Source organism: Citrus sinensis, chromosome 3, assembly GCF_022201045.2.
Source record: "Citrus sinensis cultivar Valencia sweet orange chromosome 3, DVS_A1.0, whole genome shotgun sequence".
NCBI classification, from domain to species: domain Eukaryota; kingdom Viridiplantae; phylum Streptophyta; class Magnoliopsida; order Sapindales; family Rutaceae; genus Citrus; species Citrus sinensis.
Genome location: NC_068558.1, coordinates 44,294,165 through 44,310,710, shown reverse-complemented (window position 1 = coordinate 44,310,710; position 16,546 = coordinate 44,294,165). Strand labels below are relative to the sequence as shown.

Sequence of the window (16,546 nt, the reverse complement as noted above, 5' to 3'; positions counted from 1 at the left end):
TCCCAATCATAAATCTCCAACCTGTAATGGGGTCACAAATCAGTCAGTATGCATGCATTCAAAGTGTTAATTTATTTTTGATACTTTCTCTCAGACGGATGGATAAGGGTTTATATCCCTCAATGCCAAACTTTTCTGCAACACTCGGCTCAGACTCAGTTCTCACCCACGTGGCCTGAGCCCACCACAAACGGAATCTTATGAACGGTTGACAATGACTCGAGAGGATGCGTGTCATGCTCTCGCACCACCGATTCAATAAAGGGGTGACCGACTGGCCCATAATTATTCAATGTGTCTACTGTTAGGGTTACAGAAGAGGCCACGTAACGTTGTAATTGGGATAGGTGCTGGGTCATGGCTTGCAAACACGAGGCGGGTGTAAATTTGTAATGTCAAAATATTGAACTTGTATTTGTGCATCCCATTGCTGAAAAGGATAAGTGGCCGGCATGCCGGATTGACTTGAACAGGATGTATCGGTTTTACCTTACCAAGACATGTGCACGTGATGATGGAAAGTCGTGATCAGATTACACAGACCGATGCTTCAAGTGGATTGCAAATTTCAAACGGCGGGCTAGGTTACCGTTTTCAGTAGCGGGATCTTCAAATTTTGCCTGAATAAATAATATATAACGATTTAGGTTTTCTCCACTTAGGATACAAAAAATGGGCATTAGTCGATTGGAGGGATGATCTTTGGCTCATGCTTTTATCACAAGAAAAAGTGCATGCTATGAGAATTTGGAAAGAAAATAGAAAAAAAAAAAAAAGAGTGGTGGGCAACATCAACATAGGTTCAACTTCAATTTGGAGGTAGTTTGAGGTTGACTGGTTGACCCAAAAAATAAAAAAATAAAAGAATAATTTTTCATTACTCACGATGCCCCGTGTTACGTTGAGAAACTAGAGAATTATTCGTTTATTTTAAATTATATATAATTGAAGGATTTCAATGCTTCGAGAGTTTGCGCGTATGTGAAGTAACTAACAGCATGATTAAGAAATGTTAATTGAGGTTCAAACTTGAAAATGTCATCTAGCTATGTCATAATTGAAGAGGCAGCTATAAGTTCAAGATAGGGATGGCAAAAATCCCCACGGGGATGGGTACCCTCGGGGATTTTCCCCATTCGGGGAGGGTACGGGGATAATTTTATACCCAATTTTTTTTTCGGGGAGGGGACGGGGAAAATTTTTTACCCAACTTTTTATTCGGGGAGGGGACGGGGATGAGGTGGAATCCCCATCCCCTACCCATTTCCCCATTTTAATTTTTAATTTTATTTTTATTTTTAAAATTACTAATAAATAAATAACAAAATTATAAATATTGTTAAAAATAATAAATATCAAAATAGTTGTATGTTGGGAAAGTGGTCACCCTTTGCCGGGAATTAGTTGAAGAGTATTAATTGAAGTTTTCACCAACTGTTTATTGCTTTGATTATACTGGTAGTAGTTCTTCTACTAGATCTACAGGGGATTCTTATAAGAAAGCAACCAAATGGATGACAGGTTTTAATGATTATGTAAACAATGGAGATTGTGCAGTTGTTGCAGATGAATTAGATTCATATTTGGATGAGAAAGTTATATCTCGGATGGAATATTTTAATATTTTGAGTTGGTGGAAGACAAATGCTAATAGGTATCCTACATTAGCTCGAATTGCTAGAGATATTTTGGCAATTCCAATTACAACAGTTGCTTCTGAATCAGCTTTTAACACTAGTGGTAGAGTTGTGAGCTCATACCATAACAAACTTCATCCAAGCACATTGGAGGCCTTAATGTGCTGTCAAAGTTGGTTACGAGCTTACAATAGCGGTATGAGTTTATTTTAATATGATTAATTTAAAATCGAAAATAAAAAATGTATTAGACTATTAATTATTCGGGGACCGGGGACCCTCGGGGATCCCCTGTTATTATTCGGGGAGGGGATGGGGATTCTCTCAAGCAATTTTGACGGGGACGGGGAGGGGACGGGGACATATGCAAAACATCGGGGATGGGTATGGGGAGATTGGTCCCCTCCCCTCCCCTCCCCATTGCCATCCCTAGTTCAAGATAATGCTATATATATATATATATATATATATGGATTACCTATCAATTAATGATTATTAATTGATATACCAATTTACATCGCTATATTATATTTTAAATTCAGCTTTCTGACCGGGGTACCTGCTTTGATCAGTTTCTACGACAAACATTCTATCTGTGGATGTGAAGGTAATGAAAATTTTGGGCGGCAAGAAAGCTACAAGATTTATTTTTCAAGGGGTGTTTAATTAATTAACCCCAATCTAGCTTTATGGCAAATAATTAATTTAAATTAGTAAGAAAAGAATGATTGAAAAATTAATGTGAGAAATGTACAAAATTAATATAATTCTACTGTTGAGCATGAGCATTGTGTGGACGACACACAGTAGCAGTGGGCATGATTACGAGAAGAGATTTTATAATATCTATGTCGTATTTTTTTTGATATATTTTAAAATTTTAGAATATATAAGATAAATTTTAAAATGTATTAAAATTACTATGTGTATCTTAAAACAAAAAAATCATATTATGATATGTGTATATTTATTTTTTAAACAAAAACCACCATATAAGTGGAGTGATGAATTATATCAAATTTAATTACATATGTCATACATACATTAGTTAGTTGCATCACTTCGGATGTATTTTAGAATTTCTGAACCATAAGATAAGAGACAACAAGGACCCTCGATAGGGAAAGTTGATGACGAGTCCTTATCGGGATGGTTTGGCAATTAGCAGCTTGGTTACATATAGCGCTGCTTTGCATTATAATATTTTTCTCAACAAGTAGTAGGAGCAGGACCACCATTTGTTAACCTCAACCGCCACATATTGCTTCTCACATCATATATCCTCAATTCTATCATCCTCTAATATAAAAAGGCCTCAAGTCAAGAACAACTCAAGCCATAAGATTAATAAGTCGTTCATTTGTAAAACATAACTCATCCACCAAATTCAATTCAGCTACTCTCAGTCCTTGATTCTAATCCCAATTGCAGTTATCGAGATATGGCGGCACTGAGGAGCATCAAGTCCCGGTCATGGCAGCGGTGTTCAAAGCAAATTAGAGAGCACCGTGCACGGCTTTATATCATATGGAAATGTTCTGTAATGCTTCTGTGTTGGCAAGGCTAGACGATTTGAGCTTTGCTGGCTGTTCCTCCTGTCTTCAGCATCAGCATTCAGCAGCAGCGCAAATTAATGTTAATATTGGTGCTTTCCTGAAACTATTTATATATATTTTTGTACTAGAAGATGATAGGCAAGTTCGACGGGCGGGTATGTTCACTCTGCCTCTGCCTAGTTGTAAATTACTTGTAAGTACTACAAAAAAACTGGGCTACTAATACTATGACCACTTCTTGAACCCCCTCTTGCCGAGGTTCATTGATTCAATCAAACTTTTCATTTCCTTAAGCTCATGTTCATGTTCTATCTATTAACTTAATTAGTGATCCAAGTCTCCACACTTTGACTTTTTACATTGGTTTCGTCACCAAATTGGAGTCGCTAAATAATAAGGAATATTATTAGCAAATGATGACGCAATTTCCCTCCCCAGTGCTTCTTTTATTTGAAAGTAAGTACTTCCTCTACACCTTCTCAAAAAAAAAAAAAAAAAAGTACTTCCTCAACACAATCAACTATTCGAGACTGCCGCAACACATTCACACGTGTAAGGTAAGCCCGATTACTAATTAAAATCTATATCCAACAGAGAACTAGAGAAGATGCCGTATAGAGCAGGCATCTTTTGTTAAAACAAATAACCCATCACTATTGCACTTGGAAGAGAAGGCATTCAAGGTCACTAATTGCAATTCGAATAGAAGGTATTTCAAGAAAGAAGCTTTCCACTGGTTTATTTAAAAACAAAACTTCTATACATCACGGCCAACTGCTATGAATATTATAGTTCTGAATGTATTTACCCCAATGTAAAAAGAGTGATATATAGAATAGTTAGCTGACTCTTTTGATGGGTGAAATTGGGACTCTGTGGTCAACGCAGGAGTATCGTTAGGAATTAGGCGACCACAAAGACCTTAAGCCATATATGCCACCCCCATTTGACATAGAAATCATCTTTAAAAAGTTCCCTCATTCCGCTGTATCCAAAATTTACAAGGCTTTGCCATTCAGTTCCGTTTCATTCTCAAAGAGATCCCACCCATCATCAGAAAGCTGTCTCCAAAAATCTCCAATTTTTTCATCACCTCTGCTTTTCAGTGATTCAACATCAACTGCGGGGGCGGGACTCATCTTCTCAAGGGTCTCAGATGTCAGGTCTTGCTCGGCAACTAAAGAAGCCACGCTTTTCATGGATGAGCCAGAAGAAGCTAAGATGCAAGTAGTCTGGCTTGAGGATACAGACTTGCTTAATGGAACACGCTCATCAAACTTCTCTTTCAGCAACCTCACGTCTTGGCAAATAACCGATATTTCTCCTCTGCCAAAAAACAAAAAATAGACTGCATCAAAATGCCTCTCACCACAATTTTGACAAGACATGGAGTTAAATCCAGGACAGAAACTTTTCATGATCAATTCCGAAAGTACTTCTAAATAGTTTCATTACAGCAGCAAAATAATTAAACAGAACCAAGGTATTCATTGTACTCACAAATACCACTTCAGCAACAAATTATCACCACAACCAAAAACAGGATATGCAACACTCTATGAATGGCGAAGTAAAGGTTCTTATGCAGGCATGACTTACCATTGAAATAAATCATAGAAACATGCCAAACAACCAGGAAATTTCAAAAAATTTCACATAGCTGTCGAGATGCATATAAAGTGATTGGTTCTAGTATTTTTTTTCCGTAGGGATGGAAAACCATCATACCTCGACTTAAATGCAAATCAAACTTCATTTTTTTCAAAAGATAAAGAGAACTAAGACTTACTGCAATGAATCAACCACGCGACCACGGTCCATGAGAAACTCCCGTAACTGCAACAAAATAAAATGATAAAGTCACAAATAATTTGTCTTCCAAAAGATGTATAAACATATATGTGTAGGTAGCAACCTTAGAATTCTCCTCTGCTTGCTGCTGCAGAAGCTTCGATTCTTGGACCACCTTCTCCATGATCACTTCTTGTTCGGCAAGAGAAGCTCGGGCTGACTCTTCCTTTTCAAACTTTTCCTCTTCAGCTTCTTTCCTCATGTCTTCCGCTGCAGCTAGTCGGGCTTCAAGGGTTTCACGCATCTGCAGCAAATTTGCATCCAAAGAATATTTAAGATGTCATAGCCTTGATGAAAAATCATATAAATCTCCTTCCAATGAGACTCACACTTGGAAAAAGAAAAGTATCTAGAATAACAAGACAGTGGTAAGAACCAGATTCTAGAGACATTAATAATTTTTACAACTGAATAAATAAAAGCACAAATGATCAAAGAGTAAGAACCAACTGCAGACTACTATGATTATTCCAAGACCCTACTCATAAGACAATATAAGACATATATGCTGAAACGAGAGACACTACCTCGTCAAGAACTGCAAGCGATTTATCTCTCTCTTCTGACAAACTGAGAAGTCGATTCTGAAGCTCCCTTGCTTCAGTAGCCAAAATTGCTCTCTCTCCATATATTTCTCCTGCATGCTGCCAAGGTTACACAATCTAGGGTCAGCTTTCTAGCTCGCTAATCAAACAGCCACGTTATCAAAATAGTTATCAATTCCAATAACCAGAGGTCCATAAAACTATATTGTTACCATATCATTTGCTTCCTTTGCATGTGCAAGCATCTGTTTGAGTTCATCCATCTTAACAAAAATATCCAGACCTCCCCTTACTGCTGCTGCTTTAGCTTCTTTAGCAGCTCTCTCTTGAATTTCAACTTCTCTCATCATGTTCATTACAGACTCCATAGCCTTGAACAAATTTTTCTGCATCACGAATAATAGTGATTAACTGACTGTCCACAAAGGAATAAATATTACTCTGAAAGGGAAAAGCTAAAATATTAATGAATATTCTAATAACATCCATAGGTGAACTTGATTTCTGAATACTCTAAACACAATCAATCAAATAATCTTTCCAATATTATTTACCTAACAGACATACTAGCACATGAAGATTGTATAGTAGAAAATAAATGTGTAACCAAATTATTTCCAAATTCAAAACTCAAGAACATTTTAAAGAACAAAAGTACCTTATTATATTTGGCATCCTCAATCATCTCTTCAAGGAGATCAATTCTGCAGATTTGGCCAGATCTAGTAACAATGGTAGTAATTGTTGAGTCATCCTCAATATTGCACTTCCCATTCACAGAATTTTCTTGCTTGGACATCAGATCAGAAGAACCATTAGCATCAGGTTTGCCAGAATCAGTAGTGGAGCTTGAACCAACTTCTAAATGAAAACCACTTTCTGACACATCTGATGTATGCTGTTGGACAGATGATGGTAAGCTTGATCCAACTTCTAACTGAAAACCACTTTCTGGAACATTTGATGTATGCTCTTGGACAGATGATGGTACCAACTGAGCAACGGAATTTTCAACCTCAAGGGGAAAATCTAAACACGATCCTACTTCTTGACTTATTCCACAGTTAGAAACACCAATATCAGTGGCCCCAGGGCCATCTAAATCAGTCCAAGCTGTCAAGCTGCCATTAGCAACAGCATTTGATCCAACTTCTGACTGTAAACCACTTTCTGGAACATTTGATGTAACCAACTGAGCAACAGAATTTTCAACCTCAAGGGGACAATCTAAACACGATCCTACTTCTTGACTTATTCCACAGTTAGAAACACCAATATCAGTGGCCCCAGGGCCATCAAAATCAGTCCAAGCTGTCAAGCTGCCATTAGCAACAGCATTTGCTGGCATGACAATTGGAGTATGTTCTGACTCAACCTTAACATCTCTGTATTGGCATACATCTGATGCACGCTCTTGAACAGATGATGGGACAAACTGAGCAACAGAATTTTCAATCTTAAGGGGACAATCAAAACACGATCCTACTTCTTGACTTATTCCAAAGATAGAAATATCAATATCAGTGGCCCCAAGACCATTTGCATGTGCGGAAAGGGTTGGCATGACAATTGGAGTATGTTCTGACTCAAACTTAACATCTGTGTATTGGCCTTTGTCCACTGAAACCACACCATTGCTTTCAGTATTAGCACATGCTCCACCGAGATCATCATTTCCACACTCATTTGGCATAACTGTGGAAGCCTTATCTGACCCAACTTCAACGACACTTTCTGGAGTCTTTCCCAACAAGATCACTTCCTCACTTTCAGGATTCCCGTACAATAGACCACTACTGTCATTAGGATCATAAGATTGTGAAACTGCAGAAGCATTCAATGCCTTATCCAGAGAAACTGAATCAGAATTGGGAGCACATGGAAGATCAGTGCTAGTGGCATATCCAGTGGTTATTGATCCCTGTTCCAAGGAAGAGGGCTGACTTCTATTTCTTCTGCGACGGAAAGTATTTAGCTCCTCATGTTCCTCATGTTCAGCTGCATCTCCAATACAATTTATAATGCAAATAAGTAATATAAATAGAAGAAAACCTAACCCTCATTGGACCTAAATGTAACTAAAAAGGAAAAGAAGACAGGAAAAACCTTCCAAATAAAAAAAACTTACAAGACAGTAAGCACATGACATCATTCAATTAGATTTCGAAAACTTTGGATGATAAAACAACACACAAGTTTTTGAGAAAATTCAAAACCATCACCTATTTCATCACTAGGACGATCTGAAAGACGTCTAAGACTTAGGTCTTTAGAGGAAGTACTGGATGCGGTCCGGTTCGAAATAACAGAACTGGAAGTCAAGCTCTTTTTTGACCAATAAGGAAGAATCTCTGTAAGAACAATAGTAGCGGCAGCATCAGCATCTTTGCTGTGCTCAATAGCAACAGCCTTCAATAGACGTGTATCAATCTGTGCAAAAAATGAGACCATGTTAAAACATTTTTAAAGGGTTCGTATTTTAAAAATAAAATAAAATAAAATAAAATCCAAAAGTTTGCCCACACAAGTCTTGACTCCAAGCAAATAATAGATACTTTTAAGTTCATTGGTTTTGATAAATGCAGAAGACACATTTGTGAAGAACTACATGTTCAAATGAAATTTTTCCAAACAACTATTTCAAGCATGCAAGATAGCCTCATTTACAGAAAACTGATTTCAAATTCTTATTTCAAAAATAAATATGTAGATTCGATAACCATTTTCCAAAGAAATTTGCTTTAGGAAACCAAAAAGTTCTTGGAGAACTAAGAATGAAACTGCAGTATAACACATGTACATCCTCTAAGCATAATTTCTCGTTTAAATATCAATAAAAGGTTTTGAAGTATACAATTGCAATCCAAGAAGAAAGAAATAACCAAAAAACAGTAATGCATTAGTTATGAGTTCAATCCATTATCCGTAGAACAAACTGATACCTGGGGAAACATCTCCATTAAGCACCGATAGACTGCATTGAAACCCATCTTACAGAGCTATTGATCTGCAGAAATTAAATTACAAGAAAATTAACTAATTCCAATAACCAAACGCATTAGGTAAAAATCGTATTTGGTAAATAAAAAATCAAACAAAAATTCGGGTATAAAAGTTCCAAAATCATAAGGGTACAATGCAATAACAAATAAGCACAATTACAATACGCAGTTCAACTCTAAACAAACCCAAAAAAAAAAACGTAATTTAACCCAGCTTAGTCGCTAAGAAAACGCCAAACCAAAGAAATTAAGGAAGAAACCCTAGGTTTCACTTGGAAAACAAAAAACAAAAAAAAAAAAAGCCTCCTAGGATACTAACAGTGACACGAAACACAAAATTGAATGCCAAAATAAAAAAAAATCAATTAATTATAAATTTCAGAAAACGAATCTTTGAATAACATGAAAAGGATAAAAAACAAAAAAATCGTTTCAATTACTTGTGATTAAAATTTCCTTTCGGGTGTTTTCAAAGTGAGGAAGAATATGAAAAGAACGGACTTTTCAATGTTGGGAGAGATGCAGTGTACGTGTGCAGTGATAAGACTAAGATGAAGATGAAGAAATTGGTACCGAATTGTCTGATTGTTTGTTTTCACGGTAAAACACAGAGAAAGAGGAAGAGATTGGTACGCTATTTGTAGTGTTCTTTTATTCGGAATGCAAAATACAAATTGCCTGTTGCGAGGAGACTTCAGCAGCTAAGTAACTGGACATAACTGTAATATTATCATCTTAACGAGCGCATTTTAGTCTTATTCACTGGTGGCTGGCATCATTCGTGGATTTGCATTGCATTGTACACATTCACTTGCTTGGTAAGGCTCCAGGAAATTTCGCCTAGTTTTTTTCTGCCTTTTCCTTTTTTAAATGGAATTTCTCTTTGACATAAATTCAAACACCTTAATGAATTTATCCATCATTGAGAACAAATATCTCGCACCTTATGGCTTCTGCGAAGTAATGTCAAGTTTGAATTTATAATATTTACAGTGCTTTGACTAATCGGAATTAATTGAGATCTAAATAAATTACTTACTTTATTTATAGGAATCAAAATAAGTTATATTAGTATTGATGTATTTACTAAAATAAGTTACTTTATCTTTGAATTGGAAAGAATCATTCCAAGTTCTTAAATTAACTTTGGTTGATTATTATAATGATTATATGATTATGATTATTGTTATTCAAAATAATTATTTTTAATAATAATGATTACAAAAAAATTAATAAATTTTAATAAAAATAATATCAATATTATTATTATCATTTTCTTCATCATCGTTATTATTATTATAAATAATGAAGGATCTATTTGTAAATAAAAAAAATTATCATTTCACCACCTTTCTTTTACCTTATGTTCATCCAACCACCACAAAATTTTAACATATTTTCTGCATTACCTTTCTTTTGTAATTTGTATCAATTAGCCACTTTTACACTAATACCGTTATATAATTTAAACAAAATGATAATTTTACACCTAAATAAATTAAAAGATCATTTTATCTTGTAAAAGGTTTGAAGAAAATAATAATTATAAAAATACCCCTACATTTAATAAAGAAATAAATCTAAAAATTAGAATTTTTTATTTTTAATAAAAAATTATTTTAATAAAAAATTATAATTATAAAAATAATTACAAAATTTTGGGATTTAATAAAATCCCCTAAATTATTAAAAATTTGGGATTTGTTTTTAATAAATAAATTCAGTTATTTTAATAAAATTTTACAAATTTATAATTTTTTAATAAATAAATTCAGTTATTTTTTGTTAAAATTATGCAAAATTATAAAATTTTAATAAAAATAATTATTAAAATTTTGCAAAACCTAAATTTAATAAAAATAACTAAGCACCTCTATTTTGGATTTATTTTTTTAAATATAGGGATATTTTTATAATTATAATTTTTTTAAAAAACTTTTATAAGATAAAATGATCTTTTAGTATATTTAGAGGTAAAATTGTCATTTCATTTAAATTATTTAATAGTATTAATGTAAAAGTGACTAATTGATATAAATTTCAGAAGAAAAGTGGTGCATAAAACATATTAAAATTTTGTAGTAGTTGAATGAACATAAGACAAAAAAAAAATTATACAGTAATAATTTCCCTTGTACAATAATAATTTCCCTAATAATAATTTCCCTTGCAAATATCACAAATCTTCGACAGGGGGTAAAAGCAAAAGTGACAAAACTATATTGAGGATAATTTTAAGATTTTTCCTGAGGAGAAACGAAAACTTGATTTCAAACCCCCTCATGGGTCCTTAATCCCAAAAACAGGTGGATTCCACGTACTTCATTCTCATTTTCCATTTTACTTAATAAGTAGACATTATCAATTATTTTCATTCCGAATTCGGATTCCTTAATCCTACAACTAAACACACCCTTACTTTGAATATTAGTCAAAATACAATTTTGTATACCCTTTCTTTTGTTAATAAGCTAAAATTTTTGCTGCATGAGGCAGTGAAATCTGTTGGACTTCGTACAAATATAACCTCAAAACTTCTTTTCCAGAAACAAGGCTAGTTTGTCACCTCAAAAAGCAAAAAGCTAAGAGCACATTAAACAACTACATACGCGCACAAAAACTAAACCCAACATGATGACAGGTACTTATGCACATTACACAAGTCAGTGAACTTCAAAGCTACTTTGCCAAAGTCATTGCTTATTGCCAAGAAGAGCCTCCTTTTCAGTCCCCGGAAACCTTACTGAATGCAACCCGCTCTCCACAGACCTCTTTGTGGTTTGCCCCTGCTTACCTTGAGCACCCTGAAGGACAGCATTCAGCCAACATATTACTAGATGGCCAATAGCATCCCTGGATCTGAAATTACTAAACTTACTGTGTCTGGGTCTAATCAGTAATCAGGACCTATGTCTCTAGGTTGGATACAGATTTCTAGTTTTATACAATCTGTAACAATTTAATGTGCAACAGTTTCATTAAAGATATCAAAGGACAAAAGCTACAACCAAAGTTAATCCGTAACACATGGTACTAGAACAATTGCTATCTGTTCTAGTTTTGATTGTGTGGCAACAGTTTACAAGATATTTTAAGCACATTTTCATTTGAGCTCTAAGCAAAAACCAAGAATTAGACATAAGTACAATACAAAATAGGTTCATTTCCATACCATTTGAAAACAGATATGAGAAAAAGCAGCATGACCAAAACTCAACTAGACACAGACTAGTATTAGTTTATCTTTATCCTTCTAAAAGTCAACCATATGAGTTTGAATGCAAATCAGTGAATTAATTATATTACTTACAGCAGGCTTTTGTGCAGTCAATTTCCAACTTGATGGAGCTCGGGCCATTGTTGAAGCAGCTGCAGCGGCAGCAGCCACTCGTATCCTGGAAAAGTAATTAGCATTTTACATTTCACGTAAACAAATGGCATCAATTTCAAACATTAAGGCGATGAAAATTAAAAACAACCGTACCTTTTATGAACATCGACATATACATCAGTCTCATCCACTATTTCCTCCTGTATGGGGAGGAGATCACAAGATCACTTATAAGCAATTTCAAAAAAATAAAAATAAAAAATCAGCTGGCATAGTTTTATGCTGCTGCAACTGAGCAAAAGTTGGTCAAAATAAACTGATCGGCATCTAAGAGGTGGAAGCAAGCTTACTTGCAGAAGTTCTTCAAAAACATCCTCAAGGGTGATGATGCCAATGACTACTCCTTCTTCAATATCCTCTAATGAGTAAGGCAAGTTTTCTGCAGCAGCACCAAGCTGTGGTGGCAGAGATTGGTTATTTGTGTTGGGCCTTGATGTTCTGTCAATGCCAACAACAACACTTTCTGATGTAACATCGTTGGTTAGCAAGGGAGTAGTTTCTGATGTAACATCGTTGGTTAGCAAGGGAGTAGTTAATTGAGAATTCCCAGAGAAAACACCGTTTCCCCCAAATTTCTCTCCCAGGCTGATAGACTGGGATTTTTTGCTCTTTCCTTTAACCTTCACTACAGCAGCCATATGACTGCTACCCTTTTGAAACTCGTTGAGGATATCATATAAAGGCATATCTGCTGGAACCCTGGATATTCATGCATTAGAACTTGCATTTTTGCTCAGAAAATAAAAACATGATAATGGGGATAAAGAAGGCACACCTTGGCATTCTCCGTATAGAAACAGCACTCACTGGAGTTTCTGTCTCTGCCCGTACTGTAAGAAGGCTTTTCACCTAATTCTCAGAAAATTAAATATTGAAAAAGGTTCACTAATTTACATTCTGCCAGCAACCAATAATAACAAACATGGTTAACATTGAGAACTTGAGAATGCCCGAGGATTTTATCACCCACCAGTAAGAGACCAATAATGTTTTTAGGATTTCCAGAATAAATAGGTACACGACTATGACCTCGAGCGAGAATTTTTCCAATTGCTTCCCTGCATTAGAAGGCATAAATAATATATTTGTGAGATAACCTCATATTTATAAAGTAGACATTCAAGCACCTCAAGTTTTTACTGTATGGAAAGGTAGGCCCTTTTTATTAGTCCTGATAGAGATTGACTAACAAGATAATTTTGCCATATATAACAGTGTACTCATAACCATAGCAGACATCACCAACCATAACGATCCTGAAAACACTCTATATATTAGCTTGGCTTATTCGGCTGTGAATACACCATCCCAACCTCAAATGTCAATTTGCTCAGGATACAAAGAATCTAAGACTTCAGCCAAAAATGCAACATGGTCGTATAGACAGACAATTAAGAAGACCTCCTAAGTTACAGTGAAACAGACAATAGCAGTTCTTTGTCAGACAGATGAACAGAAGTACAAAATTAAAGGTTATATCACTGCAATTTCATAGGAAAAAGCACAGAGAAGGCAAGCAATTGAAGAGAAAAATGGGTTGCAAAGCCTAACTCACCAGTCTAATTTCGAATTGACATCTAAGGAAAATGTTGACTCAATGGGCGTCATAGCCTCCTCCGCAGTCTGCATGTAGCGAGAAACTTGAAAATTATAATCATTTAACAGAAAAAAGACAGTGCAGGAAAAAAAATGTAAATTTAAAAGCACATTTAGAAGGTCTAAAGGGATTTCAAAAACACCAACAGGTAGCCATAGAAGTACACGTCCGCCAAATTAGGATGTAAGCTAGCAGAAACTATACAGCAGCAAGGAATGTGCACATGAATGTCATCCATTTAGTTTGCAATTTCAGCAGGAAAGTCTTATCTCCTTTAAAAGCTTATCCCAAGTGAAAATTATGATATGATATCCTCACTATTGAGTACCTGCACTCCAAACTGTTAAAATGGCCAATTATTTTGGTCGCTTCTCATATTACAGCATGAAAGTGGTCCATTATTTCGAATGCCATATTTGAGTAAAGCGTCCCCTTATTATTTCAAATTGGAGGCAGTAAATTTCTTTTTCAAATGCTGTGGTTAAAATATTTTCCCACAAGACAAGCAGGAGCCCAAAAAAAAAAACAGAAACAACCATTTATAGTTTTCATGCAGTCTACAAATTATCTTCATCCCCTATCCAAATGAGATCCTATGATGCCAGAATGTGTTCATTGAAGAACAAGTCGCAGAGAACCCATAGCAACAGATACCTTTTCAGTTAAGTCTAGTGCTCCACTGATAATAGTCGTCTCATCATGAGTAAGTTCACCTCCCTTGCCAGCCTAAACTTGACAGGAATAACAAGTTAACAGAAGCAGGTTATTACAACAAAATTATTGTTACCTAAACACTTGTTGTTCTTGTTATCTGATAAACATCAAGAAGAGCAACATTTATTAGTAGTAAAATTTGGAAAAACATGTGATACAGAGAACTGATTCAAGCAGGTTACCTCTTGGCTGTGGATAGAAACAAGGGCTTTCAACTGGGCCCGCCTGAACAAAGCATCATGGTGTCCAAGAACAGCATCAAGAATCTGATGTCTTTTGAGTCAGAAAGATTCTCAATAAAAGCAACACCTTATTTCTTTTTTGTGGGACATGGAATGGTGCAATTACAATGTCAAGTAAAATGACAAATTATGCAAATTATGCAACAAAGCAATCTCCCAAACAAATAAAGCACCACCTAACACCTCCTCTTGAAATGTAGCAAAAAACAATTATGCAGCTTGAATAACTTAACTTGATTAGACGTAAGAAAGTGGTCAAGGAGCACAGTGCAATGGTATGCATAGTGTTATATGTACGAAGATAGAACAAAATCACAATTTGGCAACTCATGGCATACGTCAATAACAATTCATATTGTTCGAAGCTCAAAAGCGTCCCCATCCAGAATAGGAGTTGAATAACATTCTGTTATCATCTTCTGATGAGGCTTCACAAGTACCTTATAATACTTGTTTAAAAAAAGTAAATCTTATACCATTTGTGCTGCTATTACCAATAAACATCTGAGCCCAAGTGCAATAATTATACAAGTCTGTCATCTGGCGTTACAAGTCTGTAAAAGAAAATTCAAAATTCAACCATCAATTATGAGATTACCTTTCCAATAGGATACGCGATGGGATAACAAATGATCATCAGAATACGAACCAGCCATACAAAGTTTGCACCTACAGCAAGTCCATACCTTGAACATATGGCTTGTGGAATAATCTGACTCAAAATGATAAGACAGAAATTAGTCCCCTTACCGTAAGCCTAAGGTAGTAACTATACTAACTGAAAATCAAGCATTATAAATTAGAAACGAATTAAACCTCTCCAAAAGCCAGAACAAAAGTAACCGAGAGTAAAACAGCCACAAATGGATGAAAAATTTTGTCGAGGTATATCGGCAGCGCCTGCAAGAAACAGATCACAAGTCACAAATTTACCACTGAGATCAGTGAATTATATCAATAGTGGGGGTGGGGGGGGGGGTGGGGTTGGAATTTACTAACCTCCATAGCACAAGCATTACACAGAAGCAGAGTTACTAAAAGCTGGTGTTGCTTTTGAACAACTGGCAGTATAGCAGCTACATGCAAAGAAATGAAAAAAAAAATGCAATTAACAACCGTTCAATTACTGAAAGGCAATAGTAAAATTATGAGTTGTAAAGGCACCGGCTTGTTGCTTTTCAGTGGAGGTGCCGCTTCTTTGTAAAATTTCGAGCTCGACGAGGCCTAGAGACATTAGCCCGAGCGTGAGGCCGGACATTATACCGGCGAAGAGCACGAGTACGCAAGAGACGCCGGCGTAGACGAACCACCACGGATTCCCAAACTCGATGTCGTCCGCTTCGAACACGACGTCGTTTCGCGGCATCGTGGTTCGAGCTAGGGTAAGGACATTTAGCAGCAACATCAGATTTTCGTGCCTTGCTTGTTTTCGAGGTGTTGAAGAACGGGGAATGAACGTTAAGGGGAGCAACTGGCAGTAGAGTGGTGTGCAGCCCGTGGGTGACCTTTTGGTCGTTTCCTAGGTGCTGTTTTAAGAAAAAGACAAGCGGCGTACTGATGAACAGTTACGAGTAAAGGGACAGATTAATACGGATTTTGTTGCTCTGTGAGATTGCGCTTTTGTTGAGTTCTTGCAATGAATACATTGTAGACTTGTAAGGACTTAGATGGAAGTCAGAGGAGTGCTGCTTCTTGGCCGTTTCAGATAATGAGGGGGGTACATTTTGGCCGCCGCTGTTGGAACCTTTGGGACAGAAGGCTACAGGAACAGGAGTATATTCTTAATTACATGTAGGGACCATGTTGCTCCACGTGCATTACTGGCCCTGCCCATACTACGGTATACCCAACTTTGAGTCGATAATTATTAACGAGCTTAAACTCCCTCTTTATTTTTATTAGTAGAGATAAAAAAATTATTTAATTTTTAAATATTTTATTAAAAGAAAATTAAAGAATAAGAGAAGTTTTGATAAGAGTTTATAGATTAAATAATATTTTTGTAGCAAAA

General features: G+C 35.7%; 2 protein-coding genes across 5 annotated transcripts; both read right to left on the bottom strand.

Moving 5' to 3' along the window:
* Positions 1 to 3,905: 3,905 nt before the first annotated feature.
* LOC102624032 (uncharacterized) lies at positions 3,906 to 9,330 on the bottom strand. Of its 3 annotated transcripts, XM_052437325.1 has the most exons (10): positions 9,165 to 9,330; positions 8,532 to 8,596; positions 7,812 to 8,019; positions 6,803 to 7,587; positions 6,248 to 6,604; positions 5,802 to 5,975; positions 5,572 to 5,688; positions 5,109 to 5,288; positions 4,983 to 5,029; positions 3,906 to 4,519 (listed from the first exon to the last, which is right to left on the bottom strand). In XM_052437325.1, the coding sequence occupies exons 2-10, from the start codon at positions 8,577 to 8,579 to the stop codon at positions 4,192 to 4,194; spliced, it is 2,244 nt and encodes a 747-aa protein (XP_052293285.1). In that variant the 5' UTR covers positions 8,580 to 8,596; positions 9,165 to 9,330; the 3' UTR covers positions 3,906 to 4,191. The 3 variants fall into 3 exon arrangements, with proteins under 3 accessions (XP_052293285.1, XP_006479754.2, XP_024954354.2); XM_006479691.4 differs by having other exon boundaries at positions 6,248 to 7,587; XM_025098586.2 differs by lacking the exon at positions 9,165 to 9,330 and adding an exon at positions 9,032 to 9,148 and having other exon boundaries at positions 6,248 to 7,587.
* Positions 9,331 to 11,018: 1,688 nt separating this feature from the next.
* Positions 11,019 to 16,360, bottom strand: LOC102624318 (putative DUF21 domain-containing protein At1g03270). 2 transcript variants are annotated; one of them, XM_006479692.4, is made up of 13 exons: positions 15,700 to 16,342; positions 15,535 to 15,611; positions 15,352 to 15,435; positions 15,134 to 15,247; positions 14,476 to 14,559; positions 14,234 to 14,305; positions 13,538 to 13,605; positions 12,953 to 13,040; positions 12,758 to 12,831; positions 12,273 to 12,681; positions 12,076 to 12,122; positions 11,902 to 11,986; positions 11,019 to 11,395 (listed from the first exon to the last, which is right to left on the bottom strand). In XM_006479692.4, exons 1-13 carry the CDS (start codon positions 15,938 to 15,940, stop codon positions 11,285 to 11,287), a joined length of 1,554 nt encoding a protein of 517 aa, XP_006479755.1. In that variant the 5' UTR covers positions 15,941 to 16,342; the 3' UTR covers positions 11,019 to 11,284. The 2 variants fall into 2 exon arrangements, with proteins under 2 accessions (XP_006479755.1, XP_052293167.1); XM_052437207.1 differs by lacking the exons at positions 11,019 to 11,395; positions 11,902 to 11,986; positions 12,076 to 12,122 and having other exon boundaries at positions 12,503 to 12,670; positions 15,700 to 16,360.
* Between the last annotated feature and the right edge of the window lie 186 nt (positions 16,361 to 16,546).